The following is a 19,861-nucleotide window of genomic DNA, read 5'->3' on the forward strand; positions in this document are numbered from 1 at the left end:
TATTATTCAACTCCCTTCACAACCAGGTATCTTGTGTGCTCCACGCCGGGTGGCAGTGCCAGGCTGTGCGATCACAGCTCAGCGAGAATTTCTAAGCTTTTTGCCGGAAAGTAGGAACTCTGCCTTTTGCGCATGCGTGCCCAACTTTTCCGATAGGCTGTGGAAACAACAGCCAAGACCGACAAGACATCACTTCACAGCGATTCTTCGTTCGACCACAGAGAGGCAGCACTTGCATTACGACCGAAATGAGAAAGTGGCAGGTGGCACCCTCTTGCCTCAGCGGTAGTACACTGACTGACAGAGCAAATGCAACACTAAGAAGGAGTGGTCAGAACTTTATGCCAATTGCAGGGTAGACTGACGTCACTGAGGTATGCTCATGATGTGAAATGCGCCGCTGTGCTGCGCACGTAGCGAACGATAAATGGGACACGGCGTTGGCGAATGGCCCACTTCGTACCGTGATTTCTCAGTCGACAGTCATTGTAGAACGTGTTGTCGTGTGCCACAGGACACGTGTTTAGCTAAGAATGCCAGGCCGTCTTCAACGGAGGCATTTCCAGCAGACAGACGACTTTACGAGGGGTATGGTGATCGGGCTGAGAAGGGCAGGTTGGTCGCTTCGTCAAATCGCAGCCGATACCCATAAGGATGCGTCCACGGTGCAGCGCCTGTGGCGAAGATGGTTGGCGCAGGGACATGTGGCACGTGCGAGGGGCCCAGGCGCAGCCCGAGTGACGTCAGCACGCGAGGATAGGCGCATCCGCCACGTCAACCGCCATTCTTCAGCATGTGCAAGACACCCTGGCTGTTCCAATATCGACCAGAACAATTTCCCGTCCCGTCGATTGGTTGAAGGAGGCCTGCACTCCCGGCGTCCGCTCAGAAGACTACCATTGACTCCACAGCATAGACGTGCACGCCTGGCATGGTGCCGGGCTAGAGCGACTTGGATGAGGGAATGGCGGAACGTCGTGTTCTCCGATGAGTCACGCTTCTGTTCTGTCAGTGATAGTCACCGCAGACGAATGTGGCGTCGGCGTGGAGAAAGGTCAAAACCGGCAGTAACTGTGGAGCGCCCTACCGCTAGACAACGCGGCATCATGGTTTGGGGCGCTATTGCGTATGATTCCACGTCACCTCTAGTGCGTATTGAAGGCACGTTAAATGCCCACCGCTACGTGCAGCATGTGCTGAGGCCGGTGGCACTCCCGTACCTTCAGGGGCTGCCCAATGCTCTGTTTCAGCAGGATAATGCCCACCCACACACTGCTCACATCTCCCAACAGGCTCTACGAGGTGTACAGATGCTTCCGTGGCCAGCGTACTCTCCGGATCTCTCACCAATCGAACAAGTGTGGGATCTCATTGGAGGCCGTTTGCAAACTCTGCCCCAGCCTCGTACGGACGACCAACTGTGGCAAATGGTTGACAGAGAATGGAGAACCATCCCTCAGGACACCATCTGCACTCTTATTGACTCTGTACCTCGACGTGTTTCTGCGTGCATCGCCGCTCGCGGTGGTCCTACATCCTACTGAGTCGATGCCGTGCGCATTGTGTAACCTGCATATCGGTTTGAAATAAACATCAATTATTCGTCCGTGCCGTCTCTGGTTTTTCCCCAACTTTCATCCCTTTCGAACCACTCCTTCTTGGTGTTGCATTTGCTCTGTCAGTCAGTGTATTTAAGAGGGGATCGCTCAAAGCAAACGGGAAAACAATATACTGTAGAGCTGTTCCCGCCAGGTCCTTTAATATTAAAGACGACAGAATACTCCCAACTTGCCTATTCCATAGCCACCTTCGTAAATCGATGAAAAATTGGACTTTTTATTTTGTCAAAATAAGGACAGGATATTATGATTTTCTTTAATGAAAATGTCTAGTTTATAAACATCATTATAAAATCATAACATGCAATTTTGTATTACGACGTTGCTGGTTTTACTTCAATGATTTTGGTCACATTGGGAAGTTCTGTTTTTGCGCGCTCACACCAAGTGTTTGAGTTGATGAATATTTTGCCATTACAGGTGTTATTGTGGGTTTAATTATATAGTTTTATAGTTTTTTAATGAGGAATGTGTTATATGTGTTGGGGTTGTTTGCGTGTGTGTTCAGTATGGAAAACTCAGTGGAGAGCTTCTTGAAAACCGCATACCGGTTTCTCAATATTTTTATTTCTTGGAGGGGGGATGGGTTACAGCACACAACTGATTTTATGCACCAGCCGCCACTGGTCTTTTATTAGAAACAGTACTTGGGGTTTATCGTTGACGTTTTAGACAGCATAAGGCACTGCTTGGCTGCCATTCTTCGTAGATTAATGCCTTATACACATCAGCCTTCCTCAATAAAAGCTGTATGAAATGTCGAAATTTGCAACTAATTCCTTTGAGCGGATCACGCGATTAACAAGCACAAATTTCTACCGAGAACATATTTTATAAAATTTATAGATATCTCGTATTGCTGTAAACAATACCTGATTTTGTCACTGGTTAAACGGATTATTTTATATTTTCAGAATATCACCTATTGTGTCCGGAACTGCTCGAGAAACTCAGAAGGATATTGTACTCAGCAACTACTTAGTTCCTAAAGGGGTAAGTACTTAGAGAACGATTGCTAGTGGGTCGAAAACGTTGATATACTTATTGTATGCAGAAAATATACGCATGATATTCATCATGTGATGTGTGTTTTAAAACAGTAGCGATCTCACCGTCACAAAGCTCCTCAATTGTATTCACGTAGGCAACTGGACCACGAATCAGCCCTCAAATCCAGGCCTATGACGTTCATCTAACACAAAATTACCAACCTGATCCATGTAACGAAGGTGTTGAAAATAACTGCCACGATAGATAGGAAAGTCTCCGACCATTAAGGTGAAGTCCTCTCCCGGTTTTATTTCTTACATTCTATCCAAAGACTTAGAAAATTAATATTGCCATCGAATGTAAGAAAATGAATACAGCAAAGTTTTATTCTTCTTCTTTCTTCGTTTCGGCCTGCTGTGCAGCACGTTATTTCAACCGTTTGCATCCTTGAGCTTTAATTCTTCCCCAGTACTCACGCATTCTCGTTCTGTGAGCCTCCTTTCTTTCATCAGTCCACTTCTTGCCTGTTTTCAACTTTGGCCTTTCTTGGAACTTCTTGTATCCCTAGAGCTTTTTCTGGAGAGGAGCACATTTCTGGATGTCTTTGAGTGTGATCCCTATTTCTTGAAGGTCTTTTTCAACTTCGATAAACCAGGGTCCCTTGGTTTTCTTGTTAAGAAAGTAGGAAAAGATCCTATTGGTCTGTCTCTGTGTGCTCATGCGTGCTATATGGCCATAAAAATTAATCCTCCTTTTCCGAATTGTGTCCGTTATCCTCTCCATATGCTGGTACAGATCGCTGTTGTGTCGTCTCCTGTACTCACCATTTTCTTTGATTGATCCAAGAATCTTTCTCAGGATTTTTCTTTCTTTAGCTTCTAGCTTCACCATCAGACCTTTTCTGTTCATTGCAAGGCATTCTGTTGCGTACAGTGCTTTCGGGCGTACAACCGAACAATAATGCCTAAGCTTGGCGTTGATGGACACTGATCTTTTGTTGTAGACATTCCTAGTCAGCTGATATGCCAACTCCATCTTGTTGATTCTGCACAAGATTACTTCTTTCTCAGAGTTGTTAGGTACTATCAACTCGCCTAAGTACTTAAACTTTTCCACCTGCTTGATTTTTCCCTGTTCCACAATGAGCTCTCTGGGAGCTGGCTTGATGTTGGTTATAAACTCTGTTCTTTTGGAAAGAGATTTGGAGGCCAGCTTTTGCTGCTTGGATTCTCAATTGGTTAATTTATTTTTCAGCAGTATCTAGGTAATCAGAAAAGATCGCTAGGTCATCTGCAAAAGATAGGCAGTCTATGATAAGATCATCTTTCTTATATCCTATTCTAAGGCCATTCTCAACCTCTTCCTTGCACATTTCCTTGCGCCATTCCCGAATGATTTTTTTACAGAACGCAGTTGAAGAGAAACGGTGATAGTCCATCCCCTTGCCTAACACCAGTCTTGATTTCGAAGACGTTCGAAATTTCTCCCCTGAATTTCACCCTGGACGTAGTGCTGGTTAAGGACTGTTGAATGATAGCACTCGTTTTGTTGTCTAAGCCCATTTCCTTCAGAATGCGGAGAAGTGTGTGTCGATCTATGGAGTCGTAGGCTTTTTGGAAGTCAACAAAAGTAACTACAAAATTCTTATTCCTGGATTTTAGGTACGACAGGACAGACTTAAGGTTCATGATCTGCTCTGCACAAGATCGCCCTTTTGTAAAGCCTCCTTGGTATTCACCCAACTGTGAATCAAGTTGCTCTTCTGCCCAAATTTGAAGGGCTTTGGAGAGAATTTTTTATGTTGCTGAGAGAAGGGAGATGCCGCGATAGTTGTTTACATCGGTTTTGTCACCTTTCTTATGTAGGAGATTAATCAGGGCTGCTGTCCAATCATTTGGGATCTTCTCTGTTTCCCAGATCTCGCGAATGATCTCAGTTAGTTTATCGATCGCCTTTTCACCTGCAGCCTTCCAGAGTTCAGCAATTATCGCATCTTCTCCAGGTGCTTTGTTGTTCTTTAATGATGTAATTATCTGTTTGATTTCATCTTTTGTGGGGGGAGAAGAGTCTGGTTTGGGATGTCTGGATTCTTCAAAGGTGAATTCTGATTCTGGTTCTTCGCAGTTAAGAAGAGATTCAAAATGTTTAGCCAAGATTTGGCAGTTATCCTTGTCGTTGTAGGCAACTTTTCCATTGTGATCTCGGAAATGTAGACTTGGTGGGGTGTACTTGGTGAGGTTGTGTTTGAAGGTTCTATAGAAATCCCTAGTATTATTCTTATTGAAGTCCTGCTCGATCTGTGTCAGTTGGTTTTTGTCAAATGCGTGCTTTACTTGGCGGATCACTTTCGCTGCATATTTCCTAGCCTCCAGAAAGTCTTCATATCTTTCAGGGAATTCCATCTTTGCCAAGCGATTTGCCTTTGTGTTATGGCTTCATCACATTCTTGAGTCCACCACGGATGCTTCTTTAGTTTCTTTAGCAATACTGTCTCCTCAGCCGTTTCAACAATGGCATTTTTCAGTTGTTCCCAATTTTCTGTGTCCAAAGACTGAAGTTTCTGTGTGAATTCTTCGCTGGTTTTTAGCTTTTCTGTATCAAGTTTGATAGTTTTCTTTACCTTAACTCTTTTGGTGTTTCTTGGATGAAGCTCAATTTTGATCTTGGATGGATAGTGGTCTGAGTCAAGGCAGGACTTTAACATCTTGGATCTCTTGTGTTGCTTTTCGTGCAATGGCAACATGATCTATTTGAAATTCTCCCAAGTGAGGATTTGGTGATATCCATGTCTTTTGTTTTCTCGGTAGTTGTTTGAAGGCTGTTGACTTAGGAACAAGATTGAATGCCTTACAAAGCTCTATAAGCCTTTCCCCATTTCGGTTGGTTCGTGTGTGGGCTGGATAGTTTCCAACGATATTTTGGAATTTCCTTTCTTTGCCAATCTGGGCATTGAAGTCTCCAAGCAAAATGATTGTGTGTTTGTCAGGAATTTTTGATATAACATCTTTCAGGTCCTCCCAGAATTTGTCTGTTCCTTCTGGGTCTTTCTTGTTTGCCTGGTTGATTGACGCATGTACGTTCACAAGCGTGTGTATGTTGTTCATACTCCGAAAACTAAGCATCGAGACCCTGCTGTTAGGAGAGCTGAAATCAGTGACTGAATCAATCATTTTCCTGCTGACAATAAATCCTGTGCCAAGGTGTGGAACAGTTTTCATCACACGTTTGCCAGTTTTCCCTTTGAAGATTCTATGACCTTGTGATTCAAACGCATGTTCATCAGTAAACCTTGACTCTTGAATTGCTGTAATTAGGATTTCATGATGGGAGAGGACATCCGTAAGATGTTAAAGTTTACCAACTTTCAAGAGGGAGTTGGCACTGAAGGTAGCAAAAACAATTTCGGTGTTTGTGGCTGATTTTGTTCCTAGGAGTCTCCGATACCTCCTTGCATGTAGGTGCAGGCTCTCCAGAATCCGAAGGCCTGCTTGCGTCACTCAAGGCGACGGTGGATTGGTTACCACCTGGGGTACAATTTCCTATTGAATTTTCCTCCATGCTTTGAAGTTGAAAACTTGTAGTTTGGGGTCGGTGTAGTTTTACATCGACCAAGTTACTTCCAAGGTTGTAAGCCTTGGAGAGAGCCTGATGTTCGACTCGGGATGGCATTTCCTCCATACTCCATACTTCGGTTCTCCCGCCGGTACTCGGGTGGCTGATTGCAGTGGTTTCCCACTGGGCGATGGGGGCGCCACGTCCCTACGCCAAACAGAAAATTATTATTATTATTATTATTATTATTATTATTATTATTATTGTTGTGTGTCTTTCGCGATCTCAGCTCTGCGCCTGATAGCTCCGCAACACGCCGCAGCCCGGATCTTTCCAGACTCTACGAGGTGACTGCAGTGCGCTTGCTTATGACGTCAGCCAGCGCTATAAAAGGAGCAGCATTCCGCTACTTCCCAGGACTCCCCAGTGTCCAACGCCAGATTACACTGAATTACACTGAAAGTCGAACACGGAGGCTATCCCTCTTAAACATGTGTATCGAACAGGTGGACTGAATTCTGGTTGTGAGGTTTCACCTCTGGCCCTGCCTCACCTCCCGCTTCCTGTAGCCACATCGAGCCCCGATGCCAGTATTCTACTCATCCCGCAGTCCTCACTTATGCTCCAACATCAACATTAGTATTCTACTAATTGTGAATATTTATGTCAGTTCCTGACAAGCCTACGGCAATTACTAGCATTCTGTTTGTGCGTGTTGGAGATTCATAGAAAAGGACTCGTACACACTCTAACGGCGTTATGTGATTTGGATATGCAATCTCCCTGTACATAGTTTAGTATTTCAAGTATGAGCTCCTGCTATCTAGCGGAGCTACTGGGAACTGCCATATCGCTTGTATTTATGCTTTTGTTTTGTACTGGTTTGTAGTAAATAAGAATAAAGATGGCAGCCATGACGAAGTAAAGTGATTCAGTGTTTTATTTATTAGTGATATCCCCAACATTTATGGTGCCGAAATAACCCATCTGTTCAAGTTACGATACGTTTCATCACGAACGTTCAAGATTTGGAGAACTTTCACGCCAAGTAACCACGGATCTCCTGTAAAGGGAATGTTTCATCACGCCACTCGACCCAGGATCACGATGAGTAGAACAGTTATTTCTTCTGAGATACAATGTACTGAATCACTAACGTAGCATGCTATACGGGGATTGTACGGCATTATTACATTGGTGTAGATATTATTTCTGCATGCTTCAAGAATATCGTTATTTCTAAAACAAATCTACGCCGGTCTGTGTGACTAGTGCTGCCACCTACCGGAAACAAGGCGTACTATTACCGACCCAACTACCTACTGTCACGGGAACAAAGCCCTGCCTGCAGCACGTTCATCTGCACCCCCTCCTCAGCTGTCATAAATTGCCCGTCTGTCACACCCTCAGCGATGTCTATACACGACCTGTCCCTTCTGAAAAGAAAGCGAACTACTCTGCGAGCAAATTTAACGCGCTTTGTCAATCTTTTAAAAGACAAAACAAGTACACCAGACTATGACGAAATAGAATATCTTCGTGATAGACTTCAGAACACTTTGCAATTATTAGTTTCCTCAGATGATGTTATACACGACCAGTTACCCGACACAGATTATGAAACAGATGTACAGGCATGTGAAAACTATGTCGACAGTGCAACAAGAGCTATACAGCATGCCAACAAAGTTCTTACACGGAAAGCAGCAGAGACAAATGCGTCAGCATCCATTCCCAGTTCTAGCTATTATGTTCCACCCCCAGTTGTTCCAGAATTTAAACTCCCGACAATACACATTGAGCCATTCTCAGGTGACATAGAGTCCTGGTCTCGTTTCTGCGAACAGTTCGAGACAGCAGTTGACAACAACACCACGATTCCAGACATTAGCAACCACGTGTTATTACGAGGATATCTACGAGGGGAACGCAAGCAACTCGTCGATGGTATAGCACTTAGTTCAGAAACGTACGCCCAGGTCAAGACTTTACTTACTGAACGTTATGGCGACAAGGATAAAATAATTCAGGCTCATATGAACTACCTGGAGAATTTACCACACACATTATCAGAGAATCCTGATGATCTCAACGTGACATACCTGGAGTGCCACCGTAGAGTTCAAGCCCTCAAGGCGCTCGGCGAAGACATTAATGTTTACGGACGCGTGATTGCCCCTAAGATTTTACGAGCTTTTCCAGCGCCAATCTGCACACGTTGGCTAATTCACGCAAAGCGAAACAAAATCTCCGAAGGTCATATGATGTCTCTGATAGAATTTCTTCGTGAGGAGGTAGAAGCGGCTCTTAGCACTCAGAAACTCAGGGGAGAGACCAGCATCGCACTTTACCAACCTACAGCAGCTGCTCTCCAAGTCAGTACTAGGCCACAAAAGTTAAGAAGGGAGCAGAACAAGCCCGCAATAACACCATTCTGTGCCTTCTGCGAAAGCAGAGGTCACTGGGCACAGGGATGCATACAAGTAGTCCTACCCCAAGCTAGGGTGGAGAGGCTGAAACTCTCCAAAAGATGCTTTCTGTGCCTCAATCAAGGTCACAACGTCCAGAACTGCAACAAGAAGGGCAGAGTGTCATGCTCTAAATGCAAACAACTTCACCACGTATCCATCTGCAACCAGAGCCAATCCCAGTCAACTTCTGTCGGAAAGATTGAAATTGGGCCACCCAGTTTTTCATTTCTGCAGACAGCCCGTGTTCAGATACAAGGACCAACAGGGGCACACAAAATCACACGATGCCTTCTAGACGCTGGGAGTCAATCAAGTTTTATTGCCACGTCATTATTGGACACTCTACAGCTACCAGTAATCTGTACTCGAGACCTAGCAGCCACAGCCTTCGAAACAACTAGCAATAGCTTTCAGCCACGTCGACTCACCCAATTTGAAATTATCGGATTTTCGACAAAAACCGCCGTCACTATCACAGCTTTCGAAAGTGCCAAAACTTATTCATCTCACCCAGCAGTCACTCTTAACCACAGCAATCTGCCTCTCGCTGATCCAAAAACCAACGACGCAGATGGCTTGCCGATTGAAATCCTTATTGGTGCAGACAATTATTGGAAAGTCGTGAAACTAGATCCACCACAGCCCATCACACCCTCCTTAGTCCTACTTCCAACAATCTTCGGTTGGGTCCTCACAGGCAACCGCTCTGGTACCACTGTCAATCATGTCATGACGAACCACGTCTCAGTCAACAATGACGAGATATCTGACGATTCCATGCGACGTTTTAGGGACCTCGAGACAATCGACATTCGAGAGATGAAACACAGACAACTAGACGACACGGATGTTGCTATTCTTCAAGAGTTCCACGACAATTACCGCATCCATGACGGACGAAGAGTCGTATCCCTTCCTCGCAAACGGGATATAGTCTTATCCGATAATTTGGCAACAACCGAGGCAAGGTTTCGAACACTACAGAGACGGCTACATCAAGACGCAACTTTCAAGAACATGTATCAGACGCTAATGTTGGACTACGTGCTTCGAGAGCAAGTAGAACTAGCCCCCGATACCGCAATCCCTGGAAATATGTTTCATCTGCCACACCATGCCGTCAAGAAGGAGAAACGAGATGCCACTAAATGGAGGATAGTGTACGACGCTTCCTCTCACGAACCAGGATTCCCATCCCTCAACGATACCCTCCACATGGGTCCAAATCTCCTACCCGAAATTTTTGCCAACCTCTTAAGGTTTCGATTGCATCGAAAGGCCATTGCATGTGACGGTACCCAGGCGTTCCTCCAGCTAGCCCTCGACGAAAAGATAGAGATCTCACCAGATTTCTTTGGTACCGCATCGACACTACTACAGACGGAACCTACACGACAACAGAGGACGTCGTAACGTACCGATTCACCCGGCTACCCTTTGGCCTGACCTGTAGCCCGTTCCTCCTCTCAGCCACTCTCCGTGAACTAGCTACCCTACACTACAACACTTATCCCACGGCAGCACCTCTCCTAGATGCTTGCACATTTATGGATGACTTCACTGCCAGCGTAGAAGACGACAATACGGCCGTTACTCTTTATTATGAACTGACAGCCCTCCTGTGCCACATTCGACTCCCACTCTCCAAATGGGTCACGAATTCCTTGCCATTAATGAACATTTGGAAAGCAGAAACTCGAGAAGTCGCACTGCAGACACGAGTATTAGGAATCGACTGGAATGCGGAATCAGACGAACTCTTTACAACCCCAAGTGACGTCACTGCAAAACTATCCACACAGCCAGCAACTAAACGACAGTTACTGAAAGCCACCGCACGCTTCTACGACCCACTTGGACTATTTTCACCCGTGTCAATCACTGCCAAAATCCTTTTCCAAGATACTTGGTGCCAAGGACTGGCATGGGAAGAAATTTTACCGCCTAATCTCGCCCATCGATGGAACGATTGGCTCTCACACCTACAGTACCTCTCTCCAATCCGGATACCACGATGGATTGCCATTTCAAATTCCGGTACAGACATATCACTGCACGTGTTTTGCGACGCCTTCGAAAGAGCATACGGCGCCGCATTGTACGTCCGGTCACTTGTTGACGACGCTTACACTGTTCGTTTAATTTGCAGCAAGGCCAGACTGTCCCCTGTGAAGAAAGTGACCCTTCCCAGGCTCGAATTGTTAGCAGCCTTGGTCGGATCCCGACTTCTACATTATTTTTACGAAGCCACTGGAATAACGTCCATCCCTGCCACGTTATGGAGCGATTCTACAGTCACACTAGGGTGGATAAGAAGTAATCCCAACCGTTGGAAGACATTTGTCTGTAACCGGGTGACTGAAATTTTGACTCATACCACGTCCAGTCAGTGGAGACACTGTCCCGGAATCAACAACCCAGCTGACCACCTTTCTAGAGGACTTCAAGCACACCAACTGGAGTCCTTGGACTCATGGTGGCACGGACCTTCGTGGTTGAATGGACCTTCCTACTCATGGCCAAGAGATGTCACCCCCACTAATATGACTCTACCTGAGGAAAGGAAGACCACTCAAGTTCTTGGAACCACCACGCCAGCACCATTGTTTGCTGCCTCACGATTTAGTACATACTGGAAACTTTTACGAGTTACCGCGTGGATTCTACGATTCGTGAAATGTTTGAAGGAGAAAACTAAGTATTGTCAGAACTTCACAGCCTCATAAATGGAAGAAGCAAGAACGTACTGGATAAAGCAAGTTCAACAGGAATGCTTTGCTTCTGAACTGCAAGCCCTGAAGAATAATCTTCAACTAGCACGAGCTTCGAATATCTTTCGCTACAATCCATTTCTACAACATGGTATCCTTCGACTAGGCGGACGGCTACAACACGCAGACATCTCCAACAAGGAAAAGCACACACACTTTCTGTAAACTTCTGATAAAACAAACTCACATAAGACTTCACCATCTAGGTGTTCCCGCTATCCTAACTGAACTACGCACAGAATTCTGGATCTTGCGAGCACGCCAAACAATCAAGAAGGTCTTACACACCTGCCTCCCGTGTAAAGTTGTTCACCGGAGGAGACCGACGGAATTAGAAGCACCATTTCCCCTGGATCGTCTACGTCCTTCCAGACCATTCGAAGTAACGGGACTAGACTTCGCAGGACCACTGTACGTTACTTCTGGCAACCTCATGAAGAAAGCCTACATTGCATTATTCACCTGTGCAACAACGCGTGCCTTACACTTGGAACTGTGCGGTGACATGTCGACAGACAAATTCCTACAGGCCTTGCAGAGGTTTATAGGCCGACGCGGTATACCACACACGATCTACAGCGACAACGCTCAGACATTCCATTCAGCGAACGCAGAGTTAACGGACTTGTGGAGAGAACTGACAGCGGCACGGACACACCACTATATGGCCCAGTAAGCTATCACATGGAAGTTCATTGCCCCACGTGCCGCTTGGTGGGGAGGATGGTGGGAAAGACTAATTGGCCTCACCAAGCGATGTCTACGGAAAATACTTGGACGTTCCACTATTGATGATGAAGGGCTACGGACTGTTTTGACTAGCATAGAAGCCGTATTAAACACAAGACCCTTGACGCAACATGATGACAATGGTGGTGTATTGACTCCAGCCCACTTCCTCGTTGGCGATCGACTCACCACGATACCTACTGGACCAGAACCACCCAGGCGAGACCTTGTTAGAACCTTCAGACTACTCCAGCGAATGACTGACGACTTCTGGAAGCGTTGGAGTAAAGAGTATTTGCTACTATTGCGGAATTTTCACGAAGTTCGCCAGCGCAGAGACCACGAGTCAAGAATCAGGGTCGGTGACGTAGTTTTACTACAAGAGGATACACGCCCAAGACACATGTGGAATAAAGCACGGGTAGAAGAATTACGGGAAGGACGTGACGGGAGAACTAGAACGGTTATTCTTCGCACCTCGGACGGAAACAATGTGACACGACCTGTCCAGCTGGTCATCCCACTTGAGATAGACCAGGGTGGGGAGGATGTTGGAGATTCATAGAAAAGGACTCGTACACACTCTAACGGCGTTATGTGATTTGGATATGCAATCTCCCTGTACATAGTTTAGTATTTCAAGTATGAGCTCCTGCTATCTAGCGGAGCTACTGGGAACTGCCATATCGCTTGTATTTATGCTTTTGTTTTGTACTGGTTTGTAGTAAGTAAGAATAAAGATGGCAGCCATGACGAAGTAGAGTGATTCAGTGTTTTATTTATTAGTAATATCCCCAACAGTGCGAACTTTCATTGCAAGTTACACTAATAATTCTACAAGGCAGATAGTTTCTTCTTCATCTGTCTCAAAAAAAAAAGATTGTTTTTCTTAAGAAGAGAGGTTTTCCTTCCACAGCTCTAGTACTTCGACACTAAATTATAAATCAGAATTAAGCGATGACGGGATTTATTTTCTGACGGGGGGCAAAATACCACCTCTCAGCTAGATCGATTTTCCCCTCGCCATTGCAGTAAACAGAGAATTTTCGGACTCATCGAGTATTCTCGAAAAAAGGTGAGTAAAGGGGCATAGTTTCCGTCCTGGGACTCTCATTTGCTTGCCCTCAACGCCAAAAAAAGGAAAGTGTAAAAAACATGTTCTTGAGAACTGATGTGAACTTCCATGCAGCGGGTGAGAAAGAATAATATAAATGCTCTGTTTACAGGCAATGGTTATCGTACCTACAAAGTCCATGTGTCTAGACGAACAGAATTTTCCCCAACCAACTCGCTTTATTCCTGAACGCTGGATCAAAGGTTCAGAGGAACAACAGACAGCACATCCATTTGTGTTCATTCCATTTGGATTTGGGGCACGGATGTGCCTGGGTCGCCGCTTCGCTGAGCTGGAGATGGGTATCCTTTTGGCTAGGGTGAGTAAATGAATTCTAACTTATTCCACCATTTACTTTATTATTATTGCTCATTTAAAGGATGCCAGTTGCAGATAACATGAGATAACGTGAGGTCAGTTTCAAGACGTTCGTCAAATCATCATCATCATCATCACCATCATCTACTAAAGGAAATGCCTTGTCGCAGTAGCCATATCTGACGATCTCCTGCCAGCCTCTTCATGTTGCTATATGAACCACATGTCAATTCACCGACGGAGTTCCTGATGTACGACATCCTTGGTCGTCCCCTGTACCCCTTTCCATTTCCCTTCAATGATGGTTTGGTGTTAGACTCGTTGGCTGAATGGTCAGCGTACTGGCCTTCGGTTCAGAGAGTCCCGGGTTCAATTCCCGGCCGGGTTGAGGATTTTAACCTTAATTGGTTAATTCCAAAGGTTCGGGGGCTGGGTGTGTGTGTGTGTGTGTGTGTGTGGCGTATTCAACATTAGATATTATCCTAGGTAGGGCCCTCATCTTCACAGACATGCAGGTAGCCTAATAGGCCGTCTACTAGAAAAAGGCCTGCACCAGGCCTCTCCGGAGGCCATACGCCATTATTATTATTATTATTATTATTATTATTATTATTATTATTATTATTATTGTTTGGTGAAGAGAGACATTTCTCAGTACGTGTCCAAGGAAATTTGCTTTCCTATTCTTTACCGTATTTAATAAACATTGATCCTCCTTTACGTTCTTTAAAACAAGGTCTTCTTTTATCCATCCAACTTGTTTTTGTAATTCTTCTCCAAAAACCACATTTCTGCAGCCTCAATTTTTGTTTTTCCTGTTCACGTAATGTCCAGGTTTTGCATCCGCACAGTAGCCCACTCCAACCCCCCCCCCCCTTCCTGAAAACCCCATGGCGCAACAGCCACGAAGGGCCATGGCCTACTAAGCGACCGCTGCTCAGCCCGAAGGCCTACAGATTACGAGGTGTCGTATGGTCAGCACGACGGATCCTCTCGGCTGTTGTTCTTGGCTTTCTAGACCGGATCCGCTATATCACTGTCAGATAGCTCCTCAACTGTAATCACGTTGGATGAGTGAACCTCCAACCAGCCCTCAGGTGCAGGTAAAATTCCTGACCTGGCAAACAAAGGTCTTGTGAAATGATTTTCTAGTCTCCAAACTAAGATCATTGTTTAGCAATAAGTTCGCCAAATAGGCGGCGGTAAATGCAGGACCATCGCCTTCCCGTAAAACACGTCAACCTGCTGCAAAGTGTCAACGCCGAACATTTTCACACATGAATGCCACGTTCTTTTGTACCTCACCTCATCAGTGAACCCTGCTTACATGTTCTATAAGAAGCTGTCCGTCATTGAATGAAGGAGGATCTATTTGCAGTGAGGCAATGCAGACAGTTTCAGTGCCATGTCAGCTCACATTCATATTTAGTGGCGACAAGGGTTTCATCCTAGCCCTACTTCATTGTCATCGTCACTACAATCATCATCATCAACATCATCATCATCATCATCATCATCATCTTTCACCCAGATGCGCAGGTCGCCCAGTAGAAAGATTTGCAACTGACAGGCCGAACATGTCCTCGGAAATTCCCGGCTCTATAAGCCATAAACCAAACCAAACCCCATGGCACTGCAGCCCTTGAAGGGCCTTGGCCTACCAAGCGACCGCTGCTCAGACCGAGGGCCTGCAGATTACGAGGTGTCATGTGGTCAGCACGACAAATCCTCTCCGCGGTTATTCTTGGCTTTCTAGACCGGGGCCGCCATCTCACCGTCAGATAGCTCCTCAATTCTTATCACGTAGGCTGAGTGGACCTCGAACCAGCCCTCAGGTCCAGGTAAAAATCCCTGACCTGGCCGGGAATCGAACTCGGGGCCTCCAGGTAAGAGACAGGCACGCTACCCCTACACCACGGGGCCGGCTCTATAAGCCATACGCTAAATAAATAATAATGATATACTTAATCTTTAAAAAAATCCCATGGCACTACAGCCTTAATGGGACATGGCCTACTGAGCGACCGCTGCTCAGCCCGAACGCCTGCAGATTATGAGGGGATGCGTGGTCAACGCAACGAATTCATTCGGGCGTCATTCTTGGCTTCTTAGGCTGAGACCGCATTTTCACCGTCAGATAGTGTTTTGACGTAATCTGAGTTAACCTCAAACCTACTCATGGGTCCAGGTAGAAATCCCTGACTTGACCGGGAATCGAACCAGGTTTGAGAGTGGGGAGCCCGACCTTTTATTTTTAGTGAGAAAACTAGAAAAAAAGATTTATGAGAAGTAACGTCTAGGAAGATAATATTGCCTGGTTAGAAATTCTACATTAGGATGTTGACTTTAAATAATTCCTACGTAGGAATCATGCAAATATTCCATACATTTTAGTATTTTATGCATTATCGGTTAAAAAAGCAATTTTAATTACTCAGCAATATATATGCTGGCAATTACCTGTTTTTAAAGAAAGGAAATTATTTCATGAGGTGGTGGTGGTGGTGGTAACTGTTTTAGGAGGGAATACAAGTAGGCAACAATCCTATACCTTATATAACGCTAATCAGAAAGAAACATAAATGGAAGGAATCACACACTTCAAAAATAAACACATCGGCCAAAAAAGTCAAGGGTCACGAAGGGCGTAAAAATGATAGACAGCCTAGGCCTCGAATGCTCTAACACCGTCGGGGTCGGAAAAGAACAGGAGCTGACCAAGGGAGCTCGGATAGGATAGATGAAAGTGAGGAGCCTGGCACAAGTAAGTACAAGCAATGCCAGGACTCAGCTGAGGGCCCCGTGGTAGCCAACTACACTCCCAAGTTAAAATCCTCTGGGGGCCATTTCAGTCGCCCCTACGACAGGCAGGGGATACCGTGGGTAGATCAAACTTGTAAAATGATGTTACACAGCATTTGTTGTAACTGAGCAATACGAATTTAAATATTTTCCTCAATTTAATTTAGCGAAAAGTGTACATTTCCTCGTAAACCGATATCAGAATGCATTTTCAAAAATTTTAACCAATTCTATTAATCTGATATTCTGAGATTTAACAGCGAATTTTCACTTGTTTTAACATTGCTCTCTGATATTAATTTACCTTATTTTGTTTTGCAGGTAGTACGTAATTTTCGGCTGGAATATGATCAAGAACTGAAGATCAGATCTACACTAATCAATAATATGATATCACCTCTCAACCTGAAGTTGGAAGAGAGACCCTCTTAAAAGTGTTAACTTCTCTTACAAATTATATTCTCATGGAGCATATCAAGAACCACTAAACATCTAAGACATCTAAGTCAGGACAGAAATATGTATTAAAAAAAATGATTTTTGAACTATTTTCACTAGTCTCACACTTTCAAATTGAGAGTTTCACTATATATCTACGAACAACATTTTAGAATTTGAAAGATTAATGTTTTAAAAATTAGAGATGAATAGAATTACTTAAATCGGCAAGGAAAAATAAAGAACAAGTAGAAGTCGTTCGCAAAAATTGGCAGTAGCTGATTTAGTATGTAATTACTATATAGCCTACAGACAAGCAAGTCGATGACAGGTACTAGTATACAAATTAAACTTCGTATTTTCGTGCTTGATTTAACTGTGATATGAAAAACATAGCACATTATACAATTATGGTGTATTAAAGATTCGAAGCAGGGTGCATTTGGCATTGTGAGAAGAAATGGAATGGGGAAAATCATCTGAAAATAATTCTTTACACATTTTCGGTTACACGATTAATTATTTGAGAAGTATGTATCTTCGTTAAGTGGTTTATAATCAGATATAGGAAATACTTGAGTAAAGATAATCGAATTGCATGTGACGAATATGTACGAGGTTTGGGGCAAAAGTCATGGCAACTATTTTTTTTCTTGTAGATATGTGAACGGATCACAAACATATATGTGTCGTGTGGAAGTTCTGCAGGCATAGTGTGTATGCAGAACAACAGATGGCTCTGTGATAGCTGATAGTAGCGCAGCGAGGGCTGTGAAATCAGTCAGTCGGTGAGTGTCGTGCGAGATGGAAGTAACCCGTGTTGAACAGCGCGCTTACATCAAAATAGCCTTTCTCCGAGGGAGAAAAGCGATAGAATGTCACAGTGAATTAGTGGAAGCCCTTCGGAATAATGCCCTACCATATCGTGCAGTAGCATGGTTGGTAGGAAAGTTTCAGCAAGGACGTGTGTCAACCAGTGATGAGCAACGTTCGGGACGACCTGTCAGTGTGCGGACCGAAATGGCACGTGCCGTCATCGAGCAGCTCCTGGATGAAGACAGACGATGGACGCTACTGGAGTTAGAGAGGGCAAGTGGCATCGAGAAACGCACCGCCCACAGGATATCGCGTAATGAGCTGCAACTGCGCAAAATCGCATCGCGGTGGGTACCTCATGCACTGACGGAAGTTCAAAGGTGCAATAAGCTCCGACCACCTTGCACGCTGGCAACTGGACGGCGATCAATTCTTATCACGAATAATCACCATCGAAGAATTTTTGGGCCAGGGCATACGAACCAGAACTGAAACGTCAGTCCGCGGAGAGGCGACATGCTGGATCACCAAGGAGGCATAAGGTCCGTCAGAATCCTTCCCTCGTCAAATTGATGGTGATCGTCGCGTATGACGTCAGGGGTGTCATTGTTTGCCACTTTCTTCCACATGGCAGAACAGTGACCGTACAGTACTACAGCGTCTTCCTGGTGCGACAGGTACGACGTGGCGTTCGGTAGAAACGTCAGTATCTTGTGGAGAGAGCAATAATCCTGCACGACAATGCAAAACCACATAAAGCAGAGTGTGTAGGGCAGCTACTGTGACGTTTGGAATGGGAAGAATTGGAGCACCCACCGTACTCTCCCGACATTTCGCCCTGTGACTTTGATCTCATTCGAAAGATTAAGGAACCACTACGTCGTAGGCGGTTTGCAACACGCAAGGACATTGCTAATGCTGTGCCAACAGGTGACCCGATTCACACATGGTGAGGCAGATGGTATTCAGCGCCTCCCACATCGTTGGCAGCGTGTGGTATCAGTAGGAGGGGACTACATTGAGGGTCTTTAGGCCCAGGTTTGTCATGTCAACTTTATATGTACTATGTTGTCATTCTTTTGCACTGGGAAGGCCATATTGCCCTGTATACTACCGTAATAAATTAGTGTTATAATATATTTCAGTGCTATTCATTGTCCACGTATGTAGTTAACACCTTGTCCTTTCGACTGTACATGTCACATTTTGCAACCGGACTGGTACCTTAAAAAAATAGTTGCCATGACGTTTGCCCCAACCCTCGTATTTAGTAATTTTTGTTTGTAAGCGTTGCTTTTTTTTCAAGCAATGGTCTTCAAAATCCGTATCGATATATTAAGTATATGATAAATTAGATATTTATTCCATCTCATCGATACTATATATTTATGGCCTTAAACAATCCCTTCAGTTAGCAGTACATGTACGTACGAAAATCACCAGCTACAAGTGTCCTTGCTTATGTGAAAACAATAAAAATGTACTAAGACATAGCTGTCTAAAATTGTCTGAAGACTTGCATAAAAGCTTAAAACTATTGATTATGAATGTCATGATGTAATGAGGTGAAGAGGGGTGGTGGAAAGGGAGGGGTTGGAGGTGGGGAAAGGTTTGTAGGAGGATTAATCAACCACGGAAGTGCTAAATTTAATTTGTTTACTAGTACCTGAAAGGTGAAGGGTTTGTGGGAGAATTAATTCCCCTTCCCCCTCCTTAGCTTATTACATCATTACCTTAATAACCAATCGTTTTTAAGTTTATATGTGTGCTTTTAGACCATTTTAGAAAAGCTAATCTTAGTACATTTTTATTTTCACTTAAGCAAGGACACTGTGATATTAATGTTAATTGCTTTACGTCACACTAACTACTTTTACGGTCTTCGGAGACGCCGAGGTGCCGGAATTTAGTCCCGCAGGAGTTCTTTTACGTGCCTGTAAATCTACCGACACGAGGCTGTCGTATTTGAGCACCTTTAAATACCACCGGACTGAGCCAGGATCGAACCTGCCAAGTTGGGGTTAGAAGGCCAGCGCCTTAACCGTCTGAGCCACTCAGCCCGGCAGCAAGGACATTTGTAGCTGATGTTGTATGTTGGGTATTCTGCCCGAAGGGTGGTTTGATCCTCCACATTTCCGTCAACAGCTGTCATAAGGCCACGGCCGTTTCCTTCAAACACCTAGGTCTTTCCTATCCCATCTTCGCTATAAAACCTAACTGTGTCGGTTCGACGGAAATCCA

General features: G+C 44.7%; 1 protein-coding gene across 1 annotated transcript in view; it reads left to right on the forward strand.

The window, feature by feature from the left end:
- LOC136872038 (probable cytochrome P450 49a1) overlaps positions 1–18,550 on the forward strand; it is a 101,331-nt gene extending 82,781 nt beyond the window's left edge. Inside the window, exons 10-12 of the mRNA XM_067145860.2 lie at positions 2,534–2,612; positions 13,359–13,565; positions 16,688–18,550. Coding sequence (XP_067001961.2) covers positions 2,534–2,612; positions 13,359–13,565; positions 16,688–16,798 — 397 coding nt within the window. The 3' untranslated portion in view covers positions 16,799–18,550. The remainder of the gene's footprint in view (positions 1–2,533; positions 2,613–13,358; positions 13,566–16,687) is intronic.
- Positions 18,551–19,861: the final 1,311 nt, after the last annotated feature.

This window comes from Anabrus simplex, chromosome 4 (assembly GCF_040414725.1).
Source record: "Anabrus simplex isolate iqAnaSimp1 chromosome 4, ASM4041472v1, whole genome shotgun sequence".
Taxonomy (NCBI): Eukaryota; Metazoa; Arthropoda; class Insecta; order Orthoptera; family Tettigoniidae; genus Anabrus; species Anabrus simplex.